We start from the raw sequence: 23,618 nt of genomic DNA on the forward strand, positions 1-23,618 counted from the left end.
GAAAGAGAATGCCATCAGACTTGGTTTTAATTCTTTAATCAAAGCCCTTACTTTCATTACAGATCAAAGATTTAGTTCTATGGACAGCAGTGATGGCTTTATACTCTTTTGGCGTATTCAAAACAGGTTAACAGGAAGTATTAACAGAAGGAGCTTATACCCCCATCTAACAAATAATATTCATTCTTGTTACATAAACTCTCTTAGCATTTGTCCTGCAGAGGGTCCTCGGTTTTATGACCTGGAACTTCTTGCCTCTTCTTTCCAAGTGCTAGCTAGGAGTATAGCTGTTGACTACTGCACTCACTTCTCTTGGGCCCTGCTAAAGAGTAGATAGAACTATTTAGACATCGCAGCAAGTGTATCAGCCCTGAAAGCTATCACTCTGCTGTGTGGAGATACCTAGTCCTGTGTTTCACTGATTCTTTGTAGTCAAAACTTAAGGTTTCATTGCTGTGAAGAGACACCATTACCAAGGCAACTCTTATAAGGGACAGCCTTTAATTGGGGCTGGCTTACAGGTTCAGAGGTTCAGTCCATTATCATCATGGCAGGAAGCATGACAGCGCCCAGGCAGGTGTAATACTGGAAAAGCCAAAAGTTCTGCATCTTGATCAGAAGGCAGCCAGAAGGAGGCTGTCTTCCATACTAGGTGGAGCTCGAGCGAGCCCACACCCAAGGTGATAAGTTTCCTTCAGTAAGGCCACGCCTCCAAATAGAGCCACTTCCCATGAGCCAAACCACTACATTGATATATATGAATACTGCGATTGGCTTATGTGGTCTCTATCTTAACTGTTAGGCACCAAGATCAATTCCTTAGTCTTGCTAAAGAGTAGTTAGAAATATTTAATTCTATAATTACTATAGTATGGAATAGGGTGCCATGTGAATCATTAAAACTTTTCTTAAGAGCCGGGCGTGGTGGCGCACGCCTTTAATCCCAGCACTTGGGAGGCAGAGGCAGGTGGATTTTTGAGTTCAAGGCCAGCCTGGTCTACAAAGTGAGTTCCAGGACAGCCAGGGCTATACAGAGAAACCCTGTCTCGAGAAAAAAAAAAAAAAAACCTTTTCTTAAAAGGGGGAAAGGACTTGAATTTGTGGCAGAGGGAATGGTGAATGTGCCTGTGATTCTAGTCTACTGTTGTTCCATTTTCTGTTGTTCATAGGTTTCTCTAAACTTAGACTCTTTCCTGCTTTCAAATAAGGAAGTCCTATTTATTCTTTGTTATAAGTCACTGGTAAAGGTTTAAAAAGGATTGCAAATGACTGACTGGCCATTTCTATCAGTTAAGGTACAACTGGAGCTTTGTTTAGCTTCTAGGGTACTCTGTAAATTATATCTAGTATGTGTCTGAGCTTGTATGAGGTTGGTTTTTTTTTAAAGGAAGTTAGTTAGCAAATGATCATGTTCTTGTAGGGTTTAATAAGTCATCTGGAAAATGGACAATATGATTTGACTAGTTTGACTTACATAACTGAGGAGATTAAATTAGTAAAGACTAATAAAATTGATTATTGCAGCAGAGGTACAGATATCTTCTATAGACTTCATTATTGAGGTAAAAATAAAATATAGTTGCCTATCCTATATCAGAAGAAATGTGAGAAACAGTTTTGCGTGGTTTGTATTTTATGTCACCTTCTTCTCTTTTTCATTTCAGGGAACCAGTCCGAAAAAGAGTGCTGGAAAAACGAGGGGAAGACTTTAAAAAAGAAGGGAAAATATACAGACTGAGGACTCAAGATGACGGTGAAGACGAGAACAACACTTGGAATGGAAACTCCACGCAGCAGATGTAGGGTAGCGAGCAGTGCAGATTCTCACTGTTTCCTTAGGACTCCACTCAGCGAGACTGCTGCTGGAGAAGTGGGTCAGCTTTATGTTTTCAGACCGTGTATAGTCTTTATTTCTGCTAAGAGGTTTTGAGTTAAGTTGTTTAACCTGAAAAAGTCAAACATGAAATAGCTGGATGCTAGGTCCTTGTGTAGGGTAACCAGCTGTTAAGTCTAGAAGAATCCCAAGGCCACCCTGCCACCACCGCTCCTACTCAGACTCCACAGCCCCTAGCCCAGTGTTTCATTTAGGATACTTTTTGCTGCAAGATTCTCAAGCCACACACAGTAACTGGTATGTCACTGAGTAGTCTGAGCCCTGAGCACCTCAGCGCGCTAATCAGGTGATAACTGATGTTTAGCGTTTCTCTTTGCACTCATCAGCCTCAAAAACAACAACAAAAAAATCTTGTAGTTTTTGATCTTACTTAAATATCAAATAAAAAAGGTTTTCAAAAAACCAGAATGATCTTATTTTTGCTGTGAGCATCTTTGTTGTACAGGGCTGTATCCAGGTCACTTTTGTCTGACTTTTTCCTCCCAGTGCGGCCCTGAAGATGTCAGCAAAATAACTGAGTACCTTTATTTAGAAAAATAAAATGTAGAAACTCTGTGTCCTAGGTTACTGATGCATCTGTTTTGTAACCTGTTCTCATCGATGCCAGGCAGATGAGAATGGCCAGTCTGCGGCTTAGATTGTTCACTAATATTCCTACTGAAATCTCACATGCAGCAGTCACACTTGCCAGGCCAAAGCCCAGCACTGTAACACTAGGGTAGAGAGAAGGCACTTCATCCCCATTATTCCTGAAAGTTGGGGCGTCTGAAACGTGGGTTATGTTTTGCTGTTCTTCTGTTTTTAGAATGGAAAGTCAACCTGACCCTGTGTCAGAGAACAGGAGGAAGAACTCCTCTCCCTGTGGAGTAACACGCACACGCGTGTCGCGTGTGAGCTGTGGTGCTGGTGGGAAGCAGGGGGCAGCTAAAGTGCTGGGGCAACAGAACCTTCCTGAAAACAAGCCTAGGAACTTTAAATATGTCATATTTTCACACAATAGCTTTTTGTAAGTAATGATCCTCATTCCAGAAGTTTAGCTATGAATAGTCCTAATATTAGTTAACTTAAAACTGAAAACAACAAAATGCCTTCTGTAGACGTAATTACTGTTGAGAAATGGAACATGCTAATCCAGCACTTGCCATGTTTATTGAATGTCTGCGATGTTGGTGGAAAGAAGGCAGGAAGCATAGCTGTAGGCACAGGATGAATTGAGCTTTGTAAATTGTGTGTGTAGAGGGTAACGGGCTAATATATATGTAAAGAGAAGAACACATTAATGATGTATGTCCTTGGAGTTCTCTTGCAGTCTTCTTCTGCATTGATCACATTTGTTAAAACTTTTTAAAGAAGTTGTTTGCCAGGCATGGTGGCTCACACGTAAAATCCCAGCGCTTGGGAATCAGGTGCAGGAGTTTAAGGGCCAGGCTGGTCTACATAGCAAGTTCAGGCCAGACAGGACTACAAGGTCAACAACAAAAATGCAAGTTTTTAAAACTTTGTAGGAACCATCTCATCTAATATCCAGTCATCTGAAAACACAGCAAGCTGGGCGTGGCATCTTGTTCCTGAACAGTACTTGGGAGATGGGGCAGGGGTCTCAAAGCTCAAGGTTATCCTCAGGTCCAGGCTCAAGTCCAGCCTAGGCAGAGTGAGATCTGTCTCTGCAATAACGAGGCAATATATGAGTTTAAAAAAAAAAAAACTTGTTAATGGTATGAATCCTGGAGAAACATTAAGTACCTCAAGTCAATTTGTCTTGAAGAAAATCAAATACAAGTCTTAAAATGTCCATAGTTCATGTGTGAGTAACAGGATCACTCTTCAATGTTATCTCTTTAAAAAGTACACATGGAGCTGGGCGTGGTAGCCAGGTCTGGTGGGATCAAAGGCGTGCGCATTTCTGAGTTTGAGGCCAGCCTGGTCTACAAAGTGAGTTCCAGGACAGCCAGGGCTACACAGAGAAACCCTGTCTCCAAAAAACCAAAAGAAAAAAAAAAAGTACACATGGTTGAAAAAAACCTCAGAATGTAAGAAAAGGGTGTCTCTGTCCCAGCGTCTACCCTACTGCCACTACCCAGAGGTAACCTCTAGTCATAATTTCTAATGTCATTTTTAGAAAAATTTTATGCATATAATCAAATATGTAATCTTTATTTTTAAATAAATGGGATCATATTGTATGTACTACCCTGCATTTTGCTCTTTCCTTACAGCCTCAAAGACCTTGACCTGCCTATACACAGCTAGCTCTCATTCTTCCTGTCTGTATCAGTTCGAAGGACATAAGCACACAACTGGTTGGTTATATTCTGTGATTAATCAAAATTACGTGGTTAGCCCAGGTGTGGTGGCACAGATTTTTGATCCAAGCATTCAGGAGTCAGAGGCAATAGGATCTCTGTTTGAGGCCAGCCTGGTCTACATAGTTCCAGGCTGACTCAGACTACACAGTGAGCATCCTGGAGGGGAGAGGTATTCTGACTGAAAGTGGACCCATGGGACATGGGGCGTTAACCCTAAAGGATATTGGAGGTTTGGATTAGGAAAGATGGCCAAATTCGCTCTTTTAAAAGTTGCATGAATTGAGATGCTCCTCCATCAGGTGAGACTGGACCCCACCACTCTGCTGTCTGCCATCTGCTGTCCTTCATCTCTGTCCACATTGTAGATGTGGTGCTGAGGACTGTCTATGCACTGTTCATCTTGAATGAACGTGAACTTTGGATTCATTTGGTTTTGGGTTTTTTGGTTTGGTTTGGTTTGGTTTGGTTGTTGTTGTTTTGTTCTGTTTTATTATCACTACAGACTCATTGTATCATCCAGGCTGGCTTTGAACGCACAGGGTGCCTGTCTCTGTCTCCTGAGTGCTGGGTTAAAGGCTTGCAGTACAACTAAGACAGTTGTCAATACTCCTGGTCATGCCAACTGACTTTGAAACTGTCTTCCAGTTTTACTTTTTTTTTTAAAGATTTATTTATTATTTATATGTGAGTACACTGTAGCTGTCTTCAGACACAGCAGTAGAGGGCGTCAGATGGTTGTGAGCCACCATGTGGTTGCTGGGATTTGAACTCAGGATCTTTACAAGAACAGTCAGTGCTCTTAACCGATGAGCCATCTCTCCGGCCCTTTTTTGGTTTTTCGAGACAGGGTTTCTCTGTGTAGCCCTGGCTATCCTGAAACTCACTCTGTAGACCAGGCTGACCTCGAACTCAGAGACCCACCTGCCTCTGCCTCCCAAGCGCTGGGCCAGTTTTACTTTTGTATTTTTTCTACTGGTTTGTACAAACTCTGTGCTCATAAGAAAATCAACTCTTTACTAGCATGCAGTGACCATTTTGTCCTTTAATCTTTCCTTTTTACTTTTAAAGATTTCTTTCAATATGTATATGTGGGGTGCACATAGAAACAAGAAGAGTGTTAGAAAGAACCCCGGAGCTGAGATTACAGGCTGGTAACTGAACTAAACTCAGATCCTGTAAGAGCGGCAAAGCACTCTTAAGTACTAGGCCATTTTCCCAGCCTCCTAGAAATTGTTTTTCATTATAGTTAGGGAGAAAGGGAGGAGGGAAGGAGGGAGAGGAACAGGCATGAGCACGGAGGTCAGAGGACAATTTGTGGAAATCAGTTCTTGCTCTATACGAGTCCCGGAGCAGGCTCAGAGCCCTTTTATTTTGTTTTTAACATGGTCAGGGTTATTAATTGTGTTTCTTTTTGGCCTCCAGGTTTTGAGTCACTAGATTTCTAGGGAAAGAGTCACAGACGTCTTTCCCATTTCAAAACCTAACTTTTTATATCCTAACATTCTTGTTTGGGGGAGGGGGCAATGGAAATGGGGATTTTCTGAGTAGCCTCACATGTCCTAGAATTCTAGACCTATATTAAATTCTAATATAGTTTACTTCTTAAAAAAATGTTCTTGCTGGGAATGGTGGCGCACGCCTTTTATCCCAGCATTTGGGAGGCAGAGGCAGGCAGATTTCTGAGTTCTAGGCCAGCCTGGTCTACAAAGTGAGTTCCAGGACAGCCAGTAAGAACAAAATGTTCTTACTTCACGTGTATTGATATTTTGCTTGAATGTATGTAAACATACTATTTGCTACCTGATGCTTGCAGAGGCCAGTGGAGGGTGCCATATCCCTTGGAACTGGAGTTAGGGATAGTTACAGGCCATTAATTATTGATGCTAGGGACCTGGGACCTCTGTGAGACTAGCAAATGTTCTTAACTAGCCGGGCGTGGTGGCGCACGCCTTTAATCCCAGCACTCGGGAGGCAGAGGCAGGCGGATTTCTGAGTTCGAGGCCAGCCTGGTCTACAAAGTGAGTTCCAGGACAGCCAGAGCTATACAGAGAAACCCTGTCTTGAAAAACCAAAAAAAAAAAAAAAAAAAATGTTCTTAACTGCTGAGCCATCTCTCTAGCTCCAATTAATAACACTTGGTCATGAATCTTTCTGCCCAAGAAATGTCCTCCGCATTTCAGATTTAGAAGCACCCACATTTGACCATAGTAGTACATGTATATAGTCCCTAAGTTCTCAAGCAGAGACAGTAGGATAACCCTAAGTTCAAGGCTAACTTGAGTTACATGGAGGTCCACTGTCAGTCCTGGGTAAATAATTATTATGCCCTTTTCAAAAGATTCAAAACCCAAACCACTGGGCAGCCTTTTCCTATCAACAGAAAAAGAATGTGTGTTCACCAAAGGCTCCTGACTGCCAAGCTAGTCATAGAACCTTTGGATAAAGTTTTTAGATAAACTTTTGGATAAAGTTTTTTTAAAGATAGTATTCATGTATAGGTGTTTTACCTATATGTATGTCTGTGTATCACATGCATGCAGTGCCCACAGAAGCCACAGAGGGCATTGGAGTCCCCAGAACTATAGTTATAGGCAGTTCTTAGCTGCTGTATGGATGCTAAGAATCAACCCCAAGTCTTCTTGGAGAGCAGTTGTCTTAACTACTGAGCCATGTCTACAGCTTCCTGAAGAGACCTTTCTATGGATATACTTTAGGTTAGAAATGCTTATGAAAAACAAACTTTCAGACAGAATCACTCTTACTTGTTTTTAAATTTTTATTTTATATGAATGGGTATTTTTCCAACGTGTATGACTCTGTGTCACATGAGTACCTGGTTTCCAGGGAAGCCAGAAGAGGGCACTGGATCCCCTGAAACTGGAGTTAGCAACAGTTATGAGCAGCCCTGTGGAGACTGGGACTGAACACTCAGGTACTCTATCTAGAAGAGTAGCGGGTGCTCTTAATCGCTGAGCCATCTCTCTAGCCACACAATAATCTTTTAAAATTAGCCAAAAACTAGGGGTTATGGCCTCTACTGCCCCCTGCCCCATCCCCTAGCAGGGTCTCATGATGTGTGATCCAAGCTGGCCTCAAACTGGAAAGCCTCTACCACTACCTCCCGAGTACTAGGATTAAAGACAGGCACATACTATCATGGCTATAGGCTTAGATTTTTTTAAAAACCTCCTTTTTCTTTTTAAAAAGATTTATTTTATATGTGAGTACACTGTAGCTATCTTCAGACACCCCAGAAGAAAGTACTAGATCTGATTACAGATGGTTGTGAGCCACCATGCGGTTGCTAGGAATTGAACTCAGGACCTCTGGGTCAGTGCTCGTAAATGGCCGAGCCATCTCTCCAGTCCTTAAAACCTATTTTTATTTTATGTACATGAGTGCCCTGTCTACATGTACACTTTTGTGCCAGAAGAGGGTATCAGATCCCATTATAGATGAGCCACTATGTGGTTACTGGGAATTGAACCCAGCACCTCTGGAAGAGCAGTCAAGTGTTCTTAACCACCTAGTCATCTCTCCGGCCCCAAAACCTACTTTTAATAAGGGTTCAAAATCCCTTCAATCGCTACCCCACCCCCAGCCCCCAACCCCTGCTTCTAGCCCACATCAAAGGTAGAGGAGAAAAGATGGTAAAAAGGACAAGGGAGTGTGGACCTGTTTAGTGGTTCCTTTGGCAGTTCCAATCTCTGTTTGTCAGGACACCAGCAGTCCATTTCAGTAGTGTCAGGATACCAAGCATGATCTGCATCAGTGGCACGCTCCAGCAGAAACCGCCAGGCCTCTGCCAAATCAGCACAAGGCAGCAGAGCAACCAGAACCAGCCAGGATGCCATAAATTCTCTGCCATGCTCTCTCAAGGAAGCAAAGATCAGTGAAGACAAAGACCACTGCAAGGCTAGCTATGCAAGCACACCATCCAAACATCATGTGTCCTCCCAAGGGTCTTGACCCAGCAAAACACCATGTGAGACAGTATCACATGACATATCCAGAAACTTCCACTTCACATGGCTAGACTTGCTTTTCATTTTTATTTAGTTGGTTATTTAGTTGACACGGAGTTTCTATATGTAGCCCTGGCTGTCCTGGAGGTTGCAAACTCACAGAGATCCTCCTGCCTCTGCCTCCTAAGTAGTAGGATTGAAGATGTGTGTGTGTATCACCATAACTGGCTTGCTTTTTATTTTAAAAATAATATCCTGGCTGGGCTGTGTTGGTGCAGGCCTTTAATCCCAGCACTCAGAGGCAGAGAGATCTCAGAGTTCTAGGATAGCTAGATATGTTATACAGAGAAATCTTAAACAACAATTAATTCACTAAATAATAATAACAGCAATTTCCTAGCTATCTGAGAATGGTCCGGAACAAAGGAGATTTCAAATGTTTTCCACTGTGATTGTTTCTTTGTGTATACAAGACAGTTGCTAAAGGCCATACTTTGTCTTCTCCCATTGGTGTGGTGGTGTGTTTTGTAAATGGATAAACAAAGGAGCATCCATTTTTGTTTCCAAAATGTTCTGGCCAAAGACAGGCAAGGTCATTGGCCCCAAATACAGCAGAAAGAAATAAAATTCCAGGAAAATGTAGCCAGGCTGTAAAGTGGAAGTGGGGGAGTGGTCAGGAGGATTGTGGTACCTGAGCTTAGACTAGGTGGTGTTTTCAGAAAGGCTTCACAGGCTGAAGAAAGCATTGACAAAGGGAAGGGAGGGAGGGAGCACAGGATGGTCAGGGATCCACTGTACACGAGCACCACCACAGACAGACAGACAGAAGAGGGAGGGAACGAGCTCCACAGGCCAGGCTCAAGTCTCTTGGGCCTTCAAGCCACGGCTCAGGCCTGGTGTCAGTTGTCTGATTTCAGGAGAGCCGGGAGTGCCATAAAAGTTGGCAAGGGACATAGAACAAAGGCCCCAAGGAATGTAAGCAAGCAGCCGTGGTCTGTGTTCAGAAATGCTTCGTGTAGCATCGTGCAATCCCATTGAACTTACTTGTCAAGAGGGGCCACAGCAGGACATGACACAGGTCTCTATTTTCCATTTTATTCTACATAGGTTTATGGAAAGAACTGCAAGAGGGGGCAAGACTGGTTCTTACTAAAGGAAGTCTGTGCTCTTGAGTCTACCATCAAACCCTGAAATGAGGACAGAGAACCACGAGGCAGTTCAGCCTCTGCATTTCCATGGGGGTGTCTTGCAGGCTTCTCAGAGTCCACAGAAAAATTCCCAGCGCCAAAGATGTTTTCATTTCAATTGGAAACTTGAGACGCTTCAAGATGGAAATTACCTCCAGCAGTGCAGCTCACTGCAGGCAGGAGTCTGTTGCTAGCATGGTGGCTAGCCAGGCTACTCTGCAACTTGAGGAGGTGGTGACTTGTCAGAAGGAAGAAATTCGACTCATACCGTGGTGGCCTGGCTGTGTTGTCCCTTGCTTGGAGCGCTTGCAGTATTTGTATAACAGAAATGCCACGCTGCAAACTCCAAGCAGCACAAGAGCGAAGAGGACATACAGCGCCGTCTGTGCTTCTGCCGTGCCCAGCATCAGCCCCAGGAAGGGCACCTCTGACTTCACAGGGCTGGCAGTGGGCCCAGCATCTAGGAAAAGACAGTAGAGGCTCAGGCTCTAGCACTGTTAGCCACCAGCCTGCTCTGAAAAAGTCCTGCTGGCTCCTGCGGTCCAGAGACTGCATAGTGTACACCCCAAACATACACAGGACAAGCAAGCTCGTGGCTGTGGTGTCGGCATGGGTCCCCTGCACTGCTGTGTTGTTTGTTTTTTTAATTTGTTTCTATAATGTGTACGTGCATACCATGATGCTCATGTAGGTTGGAAGACAGCTTTCAGGAATACTATTTTGGGTTCCTGGTATTGAACTCATACCATAGTGCTTTTACCTCTGAGCCATCGCACTGTGCCCCAGCAAACCATATACTCGCTTCTCTCTTGAGACGGGCCTCTGGCTAGGCAGGTGGCCGTGGATGACTTGGAACTTCAAACTCTACTGCTTCTGCCTATTAAGTGTTACGATACCTTTTGTATGGTGCTAAGTATTGAGCACCCATCATCTCGTGCATACTAGGTGAGCTCTCCACCAACTGAGCCACATCCCTAGCCTTGTTTTAAGCATCACTTTGGGCAACTAAAGGTCATCCCGAATTGGATAATGGTCTTGTATTTTCATAGTCATTTATATTCTATAATCACCCAGCGAGTACCAGCCCCAGTGCTTCTGTAGTCCTCTGACTTGACCTAGTGACTGCCTGCAAGCATCTGTCCTCAAGGAAGAGGCCACTGTGAGTTAGGGGTGGGCAGGAGAATCTGAAGCTGCTCATTCCTACAGCAGGGCCCTGGCCTCTACAGGCAACACCAGCCCGAAGCGCCTGGAGTACCTGCTGACAGGTGAAGGGGTCAAGCTGTGGGCAAACATCTGAGCTGGAAGGTGAGTTGGTGGGAAGAACAGCCTCCTCTTGCCCTTTCCCCATCAATTGGTTCCTCCCAGAGCCACCTCACCTTCTGGTTGCTGGAGACAAGGATGAGGTCCTTGTGCAGGGTCAGGAAAGCCATTGCAGCGGACTATGGAGGCGTAGACCTTGGCTGACGCCTTGGGGATCCTTGGCAAAGAAGGGTCAGAGCGGTTCACAAAGTGCACACCGAACCTCTCTGCGAAGCCTGTGGCCCATTCAAAGTTGTCCATGATGCTCCAGACCGTGTACCCTCGAAGGTCCACCTTATCTCGTACAGCTGCTCAAACACAGGCCTGGTGTGAGTCTTCTTCATATCAAGACACCTGTGTGCCAGGCCTCCTGAAGCCAGGCTCGTGGCTGTCCCCACTGTCCTAATAGTAGAGTGTGAGTTCAACTCTGAGAGCCCATCCTGTGCAGGTCCTCTATCATGGATGTGCAGGGCCATCAGGATCTTTCTAGAAGGCTCAGTTCTGAGTGGAACTTCGATAGCCTGAGCTAACCCCACCCACTGCCTTCCCTGTAGCTCAGGAGAGTGATCTGAGTCAGGACCCTGAAATACTCTCCCATGGAGAGGCAGGAACTGTAGAAGCAAAAGATCCGAGCTGTAATAGGACCTCTGGCCATTTCCTTGGCTGTGGTAGAGCCCAGGGCCTACATAGATAACACACACATAGTCTGTGTTCATGTGAGTGCTATGTGTGGGTGTATGTAGAAGCCAGAGATGATCCTCGGGTGTTTTAGATTCTAATTTAGGTCTTATGGCTGTACACTGAGCACTTTACTAACTGAGCTATCTCCCCAGTCCTACCACCTTAGAAACCAAAAGCCCAGACCACTCTTGGTCTGCTGCAGGACAGTAATGTGCAGAGATGCCAAGAAGCAAGAAAACCTGAGGTCTTGCCAGTGCAGGCAACTGGTTTTACTTAAACGTAAATCTAGGAAGGGAAAAGACCTTAGATTCTAGCTTCAAACAAATGCTTAAACTCAAGAGCCAAAGGCCTTGGCATGCCAGAGCATCCTCCTAGGGACTCTGAGATGCTCACGCAGTGGATGCAAAAGCTCTTACCTTTGAGGGCTTCATTAATGTAGCTGCGGAGGTAGTAGATCCTGTCGGTGTCATTGAGTTCTGGGTCTCCTCGTCGGGACACTCCATTCTCTGTGACATAAATTAGAGGGTTGTTGTACTCCTCCTTCAACCAGTTCAAGATCCTCCGGAAGCCAAAAGGGGTCATCTTCAGCCAGAAGGAGCCAGAGTCTGGCCAGGAGCGGTCTGTAATGGAAGCAACTCCCCTGCAAGTTTACAAGGTAAAAATCAGCTCTTGTTTATAAGCTCCAGGTCTTGCTTATGGAAGCCACCCTTCCCCCAGAACACACTTCACAGTAGCATAGCAGCTCTGCATGTCCTGTCTTCTGCTGACATACAAGCGCTACCTTCAGAGAATGGGTCCTCAAGTCACCGGTCATTTTGGAGGTGCTCATCTGTGTAGTGGCAAGGAGCAGACAAGTGAGGCCCATCTCAAATGTCCACATCCCTGACCCTTCTACAAGGATGAAAAAGAAAGGGGAACGGCTCGTGGCAGTGGGATGCCTGCCGTATCTGACGAGCCCTGTGTTTGCACAGATGAAGCCTTCTCCATCCCCAGATTCTTTGCAGCACTTGATTCCGCGTGGCTGAACTGAATGTTCTATCTCATAGGCCCTGGGGGAGGTTTCTGGGGAAACAGGCTCAGAACTTCAAGACTACACGGGAGCAAGTAGAGGGTCTGACTAGGGTTCCAAGTAGAGGTGGGGAAAGCAAGGCTTGTGTGTGAAGAAAGAAGCAGGAAAATGCTTGGTGTGAAAAAAGACGGAAGAGAAGAGCTGGAGAGGTACCTCTGTAAAGTGCCTGTCTTGTACGCATGAGTCCATATTAAAAGGAAAGAGGGGGAAGGGTGTGGCAGCACCTGTTTATACTCCCAGTGCTGGGGAGGCAGACAGAGAGAGCCCTGCATATGTGTGAGCGTGTACACACACAAAAGGCACAGGAAGTTTTGCTGTTATAAATAAATCACAACTAAGAGGATAACAATTATAAATAATAACAGTAACCTCTCTCTCTCTCTCTCTCTCTCTCTCTCTTTTCTTGGTATTTGAGACAGGGTTTCTCTGTGTAGCCCTTACTGTCCTGGAACTCACTCTGTAGACCAGGCTATCCTCAAACTCACAGAGATCCCCCTGCCTCTGCCTCCCGAGTGCTGGAATTAAAGATGTGCACCACTACGGTTGGGTCTCATTCTTGTTCTCGCTGTTTCCTAGGTGGTCGTGTGTTATTTATACAGTCCATAAATGATAGTTTGGCTTTGTATTGAAGAACGAAGTCGAGGCCTGTGAGAGGGAAATGGCAGTGCTGTGTGGCTATCACTTGCTGCAGACGAGCACACCCTGGTGTCCACACCATGAGATATGTTCTGAGGCCACACAGACCCAAGCACAAGCCAGGCATGGAATGCTTTCTGCCTCACGTGCCCTGTTGACCACTTTACCTGTCGGCATCAAAAGACGAAACAGCAGCGGCATAGTTGAGGTTGTAGGCTAGGACAGTGGTGTAGTGGTTGAACCCAAAAAAGTCAAAGGTGCCCTGGATCTTCTTCTTCTCGCTCTCTGTAAATTCAGGGAGCCTGGAAAGAGGGAGCCATTAGGGGATGAGCCTTCAGGAAGAATCCCACTTTGAGGAGCGTATCTGGACAGGGTAGGGAGCACTCAGAACTCCAGGCCCTTGGCTGTGAGTAAGGCACAGCTGTAGAGAGAGAAGCCCTTCTGTGTGCTGCTTCCCTTCTCCCCAGAGAGCCACCCTGCCCATCGCCTCACTGTCCTGTGTAAGCTCTTGGCAGGCTGCCCCCGCCCCCGCCCCTGCCCCACTTCCTTCAGACATTCGGAGTTTTACCATTCGTGATAGATTTGAAAAGCACAAGCACATCTCGGGTAGCCACCTTAGACGATTCCTGTATGCTCCTAACAGTCCTCCCAGCTCGCCCTTGGTGAGTCCCTGCACTTCCCCTGGGCTTGCTGTATTCAGGTGCCTTCTGATGTCTAGCCTCACTTATAGGATTGCTCTGAGAACTCAGTGTTGGATGTGTGCACTTTTCTACACTCACTCTTCCACTGGGCTTGTGTTCCTCACCCTTGCTTCTCTCTGGAGCCCATAATACCCCTCAGCTGGTGCCCTCAAGGCCAAGGCCCTGCCTAGCTTCCAGACACACACAGCTCAGGGCCTACACGGCAGCAGGTTCAGTCTCAGCTCTGTGCTGCATGTACTCTGTCTGTACCCTAACCCTGAGACACAGTGACTTCTGTTCCCCAAGTCCTTGTTGCTGTGAAGGCCTAGCTCCACCAATATCCTGCCTTAGCTGTAAAGTCCCCAGGGTCTACACGGCCGGCCTCCCAGGTTTCTTTGGGGTTGTCTTTCTCCTGAAGAAACGGAGAAGTGGGATTCCATGGTATCTCATCACCCCGGCTGCTCTGTCAGCTACCGGAGGGGCCGGACTCTGCCTAGGGACCCTACTCGGTTCTGACCCAGATGTACTGTAGCAGCTCGGCACAGCTGTGTGGAGGAGCCATGATGCCAACTTGCAGACTGGCACATCAGACCCTGGCCAAGCCTTACCCATCAGGACCTGCCCTATACGGGCCAGGTGTGTACAACATAGTAAGAACTAGAATTGTAAATATCCCATGGTGGGAGAGATGGCAGATTTGGGGGAAAGACTCCAAGGCTGTTAGAAATACATACTTGCTGAGTTCCTTTCCTCCTCCACGGGCCACATGACTAGTGGAGAGCTGGTGAATCTGTTCCCACAAAGCCAGCATCTTTTTGTGATTTTGCACATGCTACACTCCCAGTGGCAACTGGATGATTCTCAAACCTAGGCGGCTGGCCCTGGAGGCAGGCAGCCCTGGTCTGAGCATCACTCCTGTGGTTAAGCACTGCTGCCCTGGCCTTTATTCCTCATCTTTGGCAGTTATGGGATCCATGACAGGCAGCTGCTCCTGACAGGAAGTGTGGAGAGCCGGGAAGAAGGGCGGATGCGGTATGAAGCACTGCCATCTGCTGGCTCAGTGACATGACAACAAGCATGTGCCCTACAGTCCCCAGACAATTGCTTTTGCACAGGGTGACAAACTAGAGTTGGACAAACTGGGGAATTTGTCCTTAGAGTGTGGCAATGGGGTTACTTAGAAGTGGGCACTCTTGGGACAGAGTCCATGCTGTTCTGGAGAACAAGAACAGTAATAGCAGTCGTTTGTCCCTTGTCAGGCTCTGAGATGATGCTTTGTTCTTTTTTAAAGATTCATTTATTTATTATGTCTAAGTACACTGTAGCTATCTTCAGACACACCAGAGAGACCATCAGATCTCATTACAGATAGTTGTGAGCCACCATGTGGTTGCTGGGATTTGAACTCAGGACCTTTGGAAGAGAAGTCAGTGCTCTTAACCGCTGAGCCATCTTCCCAGCCCAGATGATGGGTTTTTAATGAAAATTTGTTTTCATAATAAAAAATAAATTTTAGGGCAAATACAGAAGTGGATGCTCATAGTCATCTATTGGATGGAACACAGGGCCCCCAATGGAGAAGCTAGAGAAAGCACCTAAGGAGCTAAAGGGACCTGCAATCCTATAGGTGGAACAACAATATGAACTAACCAGTACCCCCAGAGATCGTGTCTCTAGCTGCATATGTATCAGAAGATGGCCTAGTCAGCCATCATTGGGAAGAGAGGCCCCTAGGTCTTGCAAACTTTATATGCCTCAGTACAGGGGAACACCAGGGCCAAGAAGCGGGAGTGGGTGGGTAGGGGAGCAGGGCAGGGGGAGGGTATAGGGGACTTTCAGGATAGCATTTGAAATGTAAATGAAGAAAATATCTAATAAAAAATTGAAAAAAAATAATGTATTGGCATGGGGGTCTCTGGAGTTGAATAAAAGTTGAATGGACTTCTCAAAAAAATAAATTAATTAAAAAAATGTTTTCATACTAAATGCTTTGATTATGTTCACCTTCTCCAACTCTACTCAGATCCTCCCACCTCTCTACTCAATTCTAGCTAACTTTGTGTTTTCTCTCAAACAACAAACAACAAAAACAACAACAACAACAACACCTACCCACAGATCAGGACTCAACTCTCATCAGAAATGCATCTTCCTGTAGTAGATGGGAATTAACACAGAGACCCAACTGGACAAAGTGCACAGACCAGAGTCCTTGGAGCCCTAAGTCCTAAATGCCTCCATCCAGCCCCTCCCTGCCCTCAAGGATCTCTGCACAGAACAGGAGGTGGGAAGATGGTAGGAGTCAGAGGTGACGGATGACTCCAAGACATAACAGGACTGAGCTGTGTCTCACATGCTGTCTGCTGCATGCAATCTTCTTAGCACAGACAGAGCTGTAGGCATGGCGCCCTGCCTGGCACTGCCACCCAGACCGCACACTCATTGCTGTGGACCCAGCACTTACCTGGACTTGTTGAGGCCTGCCGCCAGGCTTCTGTCACGAATCCGTGTCTTCATCACCTCAGGGTAATCTCCATTTTTGAAGATGGGGTGTGCAAACCAGCCCCCCATAAACTGTGGAAAGAGAGGGCGTGGTAAATCTTTGTTGAAGCTGATGTGGGAGAAATGTCTCTCACCTTTCACATGCTCTGGCAGCCCTAGGAGAGGCTGGACCATGAGGGCCATTCTCTCCCGTCAGGCATCCTTCATTGAACATGCTATTCCCTGTGGGTGTCTATTTACTATAGAATTAACTTCCAGGGAGAGTGTATGCGCATTTGTTTTATGAATTAGAAAATCAGGGAGGCCAGGCATGGTGGCGCATGCCTTTAATCCCAGCACTCGGGAGGCAGAGGCAGGTGGATTTCTGAGTTCGAGGCCAGCCTGGTCTACAAAGTAAGTTCCAGGACAGCCAGGGCTACACAGAGAAACCCTGTCTCGAAAAACCAAAAAAAAAGAAAGAAAGAAAATCAGGGACACTAAAGAGTTTCTAAGAAATCAAGGGATTCTGGCCCCGGAAGTGATGGGTTCAGCCGGGCTCTATTACCTACTGTAGTCAGGTCTCAGTGTAGCACAGGCTAGCTTCAAACTCACTATATAGCCAGGGATGGCCTTCAGACTCACAACCCCCCATGTCAGTCTTCATGGTGCTGGATTACAGGCACACATCAGCACCATCAGTTTATGTAGTGCTAAGGACAGAACCTCAGGCTTCATGCATGCTAAGCAAGCACTCAGCCAAGTGAGTTACACCCCATCCCTGTACTAACACGTTCAACTATCAGTAGTAGTGGTGTGTGCATGCCTCAGTGTGTGTGTGTGTGTGTGTGTGTGTGTGTGTGTGTGTGTGCATAACAGAGTGACGGTGAATGCCATAGTTGCACATATGGGAATCAGAAGATAGCCCTCGTGGAGTGTCTTCTCTTCCTCTTTCCTGTGGGTTCCCAGGATAGAACTCAAGCCCCCCAGGTTCGCATTGACAAGGACCTCTGCCTGCTGAGCAATCCTACCAACCACAAACAATTCTTTAAGACTTAAAACTCAGCTCCTGGGTGGAGAAGAGCGCGTCCTGCTCTGCAGAGGACCTGAGTTTGGCTCTCAGCAGCCTGGCTGGGTGGCTCACAACCGTTCCCTGGATGTCTGGTGCCCTTTTCTGGATGCCACAGGCTTCTGCCCTCGCACGCATGTGCCCACACACAGATACATATGCACACACCAAAAAGTAAAATAAATCTTTAAAACTCTCCCAGTCTCTTATCATCCATGGCTTTTGCCACAGCACACTTGTGGGCGAATAGGAAAGATTCCGACACGGATGAAAAAGGCGACGTTCAGAAAAGTTCAAATGCAGAATACCTGGTAACACGGTAGGTTCTTAAAAAAGAAAATCAGGGGGATGAAAGATACGTATTTCACCTTTCACAAAGTAAGCTGGAGACAGCGAAAAGATTTCCTTTAAAAAGCAAGCACTGGGGCTGGTGAGATGGCTCAGTGGGTAAGAGCACCCAACTGCTCCTCCAAAGGTCCAGAGTTCAAATCCCAGCAACCACATGGTGGCTCACAACCATCCGCAACGAGACCTGGCGCCCTCTTCTGGAGTGTCTGAAGACAGCTACAGTGTACTTACATATAATAAATAAATCTTAAAAAAAAAAATTAAAAAAAAAAAAAAGAAGCAAGCACTTCAGAACCAGCAAAATTTAAAGTCATTTTTAAAAATGTAGCTCTCAGGCCCTTTCTCTTTTTCTCCCCTCCCCCTCTCCATGGAGAGTCTCCTGGCCTCAATCCTTGGGGCCCATGAACTTGCCTGAGAGCAGTTTCCCAATAAACTTGCCTTCAATACAATCTTAAAAAAAAAAAAAATTAAAACATCAGTCCACCGATTAAAAAAAAAAAATCGGGCTGGCGAGATGGTCAGTGGTTAAGAGCGCCGCCGCTTTTCCAAAGGTCCCGAGTTCAAATCCCAGCAACCACATGGTGGCTCACAACCATCCGTAACAAAATCTGATGCCCTCTTCTGGAGTATCTGAGGACAGCTACAGTGTAATTACATATAATAAATAAATAAATCTTTATTTAAAAAAATCAAGTAAGAGTAAAACTGAGTCTAGATCCAAAACCATTATGCTTAGTCTCCATCTGTCTATTTCTGTTCAACTGGGAGAGAAGACTGTCGAGAAGCGACAGAGAGCACAGACCTGTACGTATCTCCTGGCTGCCTCCACATCCTCCTGGTTGGAAGGATCCCTGGGCTCGGCCCAGTCGCTGCTAATGGTGATGGAGATCACGCCTCCCTGGCTGTTACGGTATGTGCTGTTGTAGAGATGCCAAGCCTCAGCGTGAGCCTTTATTAGGTTGTGTCCGGCAGTGTATGGAGCTGTGCCGGGTCTAAAAGAGATTCCTGGAAACATACAAGGATGTCAGCAGAAAGCATCATCCTGTCTGCATATGACACTAGGAAGACTGGGATTCCAATGTCCCCTACTGAATGGCAGAGAGTAGTCAGCCTTGTGTCTTTCTCAGGAGAACAGGCAGCAAAGAGTGCTTGTAGGAAGAGAATGGGATTGCTTGTGGGCGGCCGCAGCAGCACTCCTGCTGGGAGAAGGTACTTGATCGATCGTTGTAGGCTCGTGTCCCCTTCTGCAGTGGGATGTCTACCATGATGTATGCTCAGAAGCTGAGGTCCTTGAGCTCTAGAGGACCACCATGAAGTCAGGACTGGCAGACACACCCAATGGTCACAATGACCCGCTCCAGGAGAACAAGTGCTCAAATCAAAGTGCCAACTGAGAGCCCGGAAGATAAGTCTATCGGTAATTCAGGAAATATCTCCCCATTCCATTGCAAGTTTAAAAACAGAACATGTGGAGACACACATGAGTGAGCACAGGTAGAAGCCAGGGGACAGCTTCAGGTGTCATTCATAGGAAGACTGTACTTCGCTGAGACAGGGTCACCTGTGGCCTACACTAAGCTAGACTGAGTGACCAGTGGGCCCCGAGGAGCCACCTGATTTTGCCTTCTCAGGGTTGGGATTACAAATGTGTCTGGGTTGTTTGTTTGTTTGTTTGCATGGGATCCTGGGAGAGAATCTGAGCCCCATAATTTCATGGCAAGCACTTTACCCACAGACCCATCTTCTCAGGCCTGTGGAGGCAGGGTTTCCAACACATTGTCTGGCCATGATTCTCATGCCACCTGGAGTTCGAATCTTCACGGTGCTAAGAATATTATGACCCAAAGAGCTGACAAGCTGGACGAGGGCCTTTACCTGGAGCAGACACCCCGCTGCCGTAGCCGTGGGCCGCAATGACAAAGGGTTCATTCAGTGTGATCCAGAACTTCACTTTGTCCCCCAGCCTCCGGAAGAGCACATCGGCATAGTCCTTAAACCGCTGCACAACTGTCTCGTTCTCCCAGCCCCCGACGTCCTGCAGCGCCTGGGGCAGGTCCCAGTGATACATGGTCACCTATGAGCAAGTCAGAGCAGGGGTCCATCAAACGTTCCCTCAGGAAGCTGGCGACATGAGACATACAAGTACAGCGCAAGGGACAATGACTCGGAAAGGCTCAAGGGGCTTTGAACCATCTCCAGGCCTGGGGAGGAAAGGTTTCCATCCTTTAATTCAGTACCATGTGAATTTACAGACAACTCAAAACCAAAGTTGAAAACCCAGTTAGATGCTGGGGAAAAGGCTCAGCAGGCAAAGGTGCTGCCACCAAACCCAATGACCTAAGTTCAAGCTCCAGAAGCCACGTGGTGAAAGGACAAAAGCCACTGCTATGAAGTTGTCCTGGTTCACACACACACACACACACACACCCCACATCTTTTGGGGGTTGGGAATATGTCTTGGTAAAGTACTTGCTTAACATGTATGAAGCCCTGGGCTCCAGCCCAGCACCGCATATACAGAGAGTGGCAGTGCACACCTGTAAGCTTAGCTCTTACAAGGTGGAGGCAGACAGATCAGAAGTTCGAGGACATCTTCAGCTACATAAGGAGCTGGAGGCCTGCTGGGATGTATGAGACTTTGTCTCAAACATAAGTCAATAAGTAAGACCCTATCTGACAGATAAACAAATGCATATGAGAGGCAATACCTTAATGTATTTAACATTAAATAAGTAAAATAAGAACTCAGCATTTTGTTTGTATCAGAATGGGGCTCCTCTTGACCCACTGCCTCCAGGGGCCACATCCTCACCTGTGGTGTGATGCCAGCAGCCAGCAGCGCATCTATGAATCGAACATAGTAGTCGAGGCCTGCTTCGTTGATGAACTTGGTGGTTCCGTCGGGGAGGATTCTAGGCCAGGAGATGGAGAAGCGGTAGTGGGACACGCCCAGGTTCTGAAGGGCCACCACATCCTCAGCAATCTTGTGGTAACTGTCGCATGCCACGTCCCCGTTGTCGTCATTCCCAATCTTCAGTGGAGTGTGGGAAAATGTGTCCCAGATACTAAGTCCTTTGCCATCTGCTCTCCACGCACCTTCAACCTAAAGATGACAAGAGGCGGTCTAAGTCATCTGAACAAACACAGATTCTCGAATGTTGGCTCGGGGAGCCTCCTCTGCATACCCCGCCTCCAGATGCTAAAGTTGCACCACACTGCAATCTGCTACTGTGCTGCCTTCCTTGTGACCATGCAGTGCAGGAGTGCCCCCTCCCCACTCTCTCTCTCTTGCCGTGTGTGTGTGTGTGTGTGTGTGTGTGTGTGTGTGTGTCTGTCTGTCTGTCTGTCTGTGTCTGTGTCTCTGTATGTCTGTGTGTGTGTGTGTGTGTGTGTGCATGTGTGTGTGTGTAAAAGAAAGACAGAGACAGGGAGAGTCTCATCCGGCCTAGGCTGGCTTTAAACTCTGTAATAGGAACCAAGCATTCTGTTGAGTCTGCTCCCTGTGCTCCATCCCCAACTCCCTGATTGTAGAGTTCACCATACTTTCCCAATTAATGCCCTATCACCTCCAAGGATAGCCAAACAGAAAGCCAGGATGCTGCTGTGGAGACTTTGTAGTCCAGACACACACAGTGTTTCTATGCCGTCCTCCTCCCTCTGACTCCCTTCCGATAAGCTCCTGGAGAATGCCTGTCTATGGTGGTCAGTGGGTACAGAGGTACCGCTTCTGTAATTTACTTTAAGACATTTCAACAATAATGCACATCCAGCCCTGCGTTCAATAACGCACACCCAGTCCTGGCTGGGGGAGTGTGGAGTGGAGCCAACAGGAGCAGTCATGGGGAATCATCTGTGTGGAGGTGAAGGAGGCTGGAGCCAAACGGAATAGGTAAGGAAGGATGTAAGAAGCCGAGAGAGAGAGAGAGAGAGAGAGAGAGAGAGAGAGAGAGAGAGAGAGAGAGAGAGAGAGAGGGAGGGAGAGGGGAGAGGGGAGAGAGAGAGAGAGAGAGAGAGAGAGAGAGAGAGAAAGAGGGAGAGAGAAAGAGGGAGGGAGAGGGGAGAGGGGAGAGGGAGGAGAGAAATCTTCACTGGGGAAAGGGGATACAAACATGGACAAGTGAACGGTTTAGCATTAACCCTGTGGAGTCAGATTTTTACTGGGTATGAACTCATGGCTTTACATATACACATGTAGGGCTGCGGGAGGTGGCTAAGTCAGAAGAGGCTTTGGCTGAAAGCAGGAGGCAAGAGGCCTGGGCTCTCTACCTAGCAGTGCATATACCAAGAGTGTTGGTGCATGCTAATAAGCACAGCACTTGGGACGTAGAGGCAGGAGGATGAGAAGTTCAAGGTCATCCTTGGCTAGAACGAGTCTGAAGCTAGCTTGGTATACACAACACCCTGTCCTATAATAAATAAATAAATAAATAAATAAATAAATAAATAAATAAATAAATAAATAAATAAAATAAATAGGGAGGGGGCTGCAGGGCAGATATATACAGACATGTGGGGGTGGTACATGCACGTGCTTCTCTGTTGTGATAACTAAGAGGACCTACAAGCTATGACAGCTGTGAGGACACCAGTATCCAGACTGTTTGCTGCTGTGAGAAACTGCAGGGACTCTCCAGAGAAACGGCTGCTTTACAGCCAGGGAAGGAAGATGAGCCCATTGTGCCAGAAAGGACTAAGGAAGACGGGCTAGCATGTGGCTTAACCAGTAGAGGACTGCCTACTTTGCATGAATCACCAGCCCCAGCATCTCATAAACCAGGCACAGTGGCACACACCTGTAACCCCAGCATTTGAGGAGGAGATGAGAGGGTCAAGAATTCAAGAATTAAGGGCTGGTGAGATGGCTCAGTGGGTAAGAGCACCTGATTGCTCTTCCGAAGGTCCAGAGTTCAAGTCCCAGCAACCACATGGTGGCTCACAACCATCCGCAACGAGATCTGGCGCCCTCTTCTGGAGTGTCTGAAGACAGCTACAGTGTACTTACATATAATAAATAAATAAATCTTTAAAAAAAAACAAAACAAACAAACAAAAAAAGAATTAAGCCGGTGTGGTGGCGCAATACCTTTAATCCCAGCACTTGGGAGGCAGAGGCAGGCAGATTTCTGAGTTCGAGGCCAGCCTGGGCTACAGAGTGAGTTCCAGGACAGCCAAGGCTACACAGAGAAACCCTGTCTCGAAAAAACCAAAAAAAAAAAAAAAAAAAAAAAGAATTCAAGAATTAGGGGTACTCAGCAAACTGTATGAGACCTTGTCTCAAAGGATAAAAAAAAAAGGAGGCGGAATAGTGATGGTGGTGGTGGTGGTGATGAAGAAGGAAAGGAAAGAAGGGGAGGGAGGACAAAGGGGAAGGGAGGCAGAGAGGAAGTTAGGGAAGGAGGGAGAAAAAATATTTAATAAAACAAAAATGCTGATTAGATCCAAGTTGAGAAATCCTGCCACAGAGGACCGACGCTGTTTGCCTGAAACATAACAGGGCGAAGCCTCTGGAATCTTGGCCTTTGCCCTGGCAAGCCTTTCATGTAAGGTGTTGGCCAGAGCACTTAGCAGGATGAGACCTGGGGTCTCCTGGAGTTGAACAAATAGAACAAATGAGAAAGTAGGTAGCGTTTACCTAATAAACATCCATCTGTGGCAGAACTGTGTCTGGGACTTTCTCACATGGTGGGGTGGCACTGGAGGTAGCTAACCTGGCGGTAGTGACATCTAGAGAAAGCCCAGATAAGCTAGTCCGTCCATACATTGCTTTGTCACAGTATCTTCCCACAGAGTAAGCGATACAGAGGTAGAAGGTAGGGGACACGGGCACACTGAGTTCCCTATCAAGTAACTTGACTACTGCTTTCCTTTTTCTGAGGAAAAATAAGAGCATCACATTTTCTGCGTTCACCTCCTTTGGCATGAACACAGCAGGAGTCTGATGTCAGAACATCAGAAAAAGGGCAGGCCCAGTTTGGAGCCAATTTAGGCAAGCTGCCTGCTTGGATG

At 46.6% G+C, this 23,618-nt stretch overlaps 2 protein-coding genes across 3 annotated transcripts in view; one reads left to right on the forward strand and one right to left on the reverse strand.

The window, feature by feature from the left end:
* Ubxn4 (UBX domain protein 4) overlaps nucleotides 1-3,602 on the forward strand; it is a 38,816-nt gene extending 35,214 nt beyond the window's left edge. For both annotated transcript variants that reach the window (XM_029477786.2, XM_021159713.3), the window contains exon 13: nucleotides 1,665-3,602. In XM_029477786.2, the coding sequence (XP_029333646.1) occupies nucleotides 1,665-1,803 (139 nt within the window). In that variant the 3' untranslated portion in view covers nucleotides 1,804-3,602. The remainder of the gene's footprint in view (nucleotides 1-1,664) is intronic.
* A 5,683-nt stretch (nucleotides 3,603-9,285) lies between these two features.
* Lct (lactase) overlaps nucleotides 9,286-23,618 on the reverse strand; it is a 44,257-nt gene continuing 29,924 nt past the window's right edge. The window contains exons 10-17 of the mRNA XM_021175421.2: nucleotides 20,425-20,715; nucleotides 19,488-19,686; nucleotides 18,415-18,617; nucleotides 16,182-16,291; nucleotides 13,205-13,339; nucleotides 11,749-11,972; nucleotides 10,729-10,959; nucleotides 9,286-9,812 (exon numbers count right to left, since the gene is read on the reverse strand). Of these exons, the coding sequence (XP_021031080.1) occupies nucleotides 9,595-9,812; nucleotides 10,729-10,959; nucleotides 11,749-11,972; nucleotides 13,205-13,339; nucleotides 16,182-16,291; nucleotides 18,415-18,617; nucleotides 19,488-19,686; nucleotides 20,425-20,715 (1,611 nt within the window). The 3' untranslated portion in view covers nucleotides 9,286-9,594. The remainder of the gene's footprint in view (nucleotides 9,813-10,728; nucleotides 10,960-11,748; nucleotides 11,973-13,204; nucleotides 13,340-16,181; nucleotides 16,292-18,414; nucleotides 18,618-19,487; nucleotides 19,687-20,424; nucleotides 20,716-23,618) is intronic.

This window comes from Mus caroli, unplaced genomic scaffold (genome assembly GCF_978045245.1).
Source record: "Mus caroli unplaced genomic scaffold, Mus_caroli_1 scaffold_1, whole genome shotgun sequence".
Classification (NCBI taxonomy): Eukaryota; Metazoa; Chordata; class Mammalia; order Rodentia; family Muridae; genus Mus; species Mus caroli.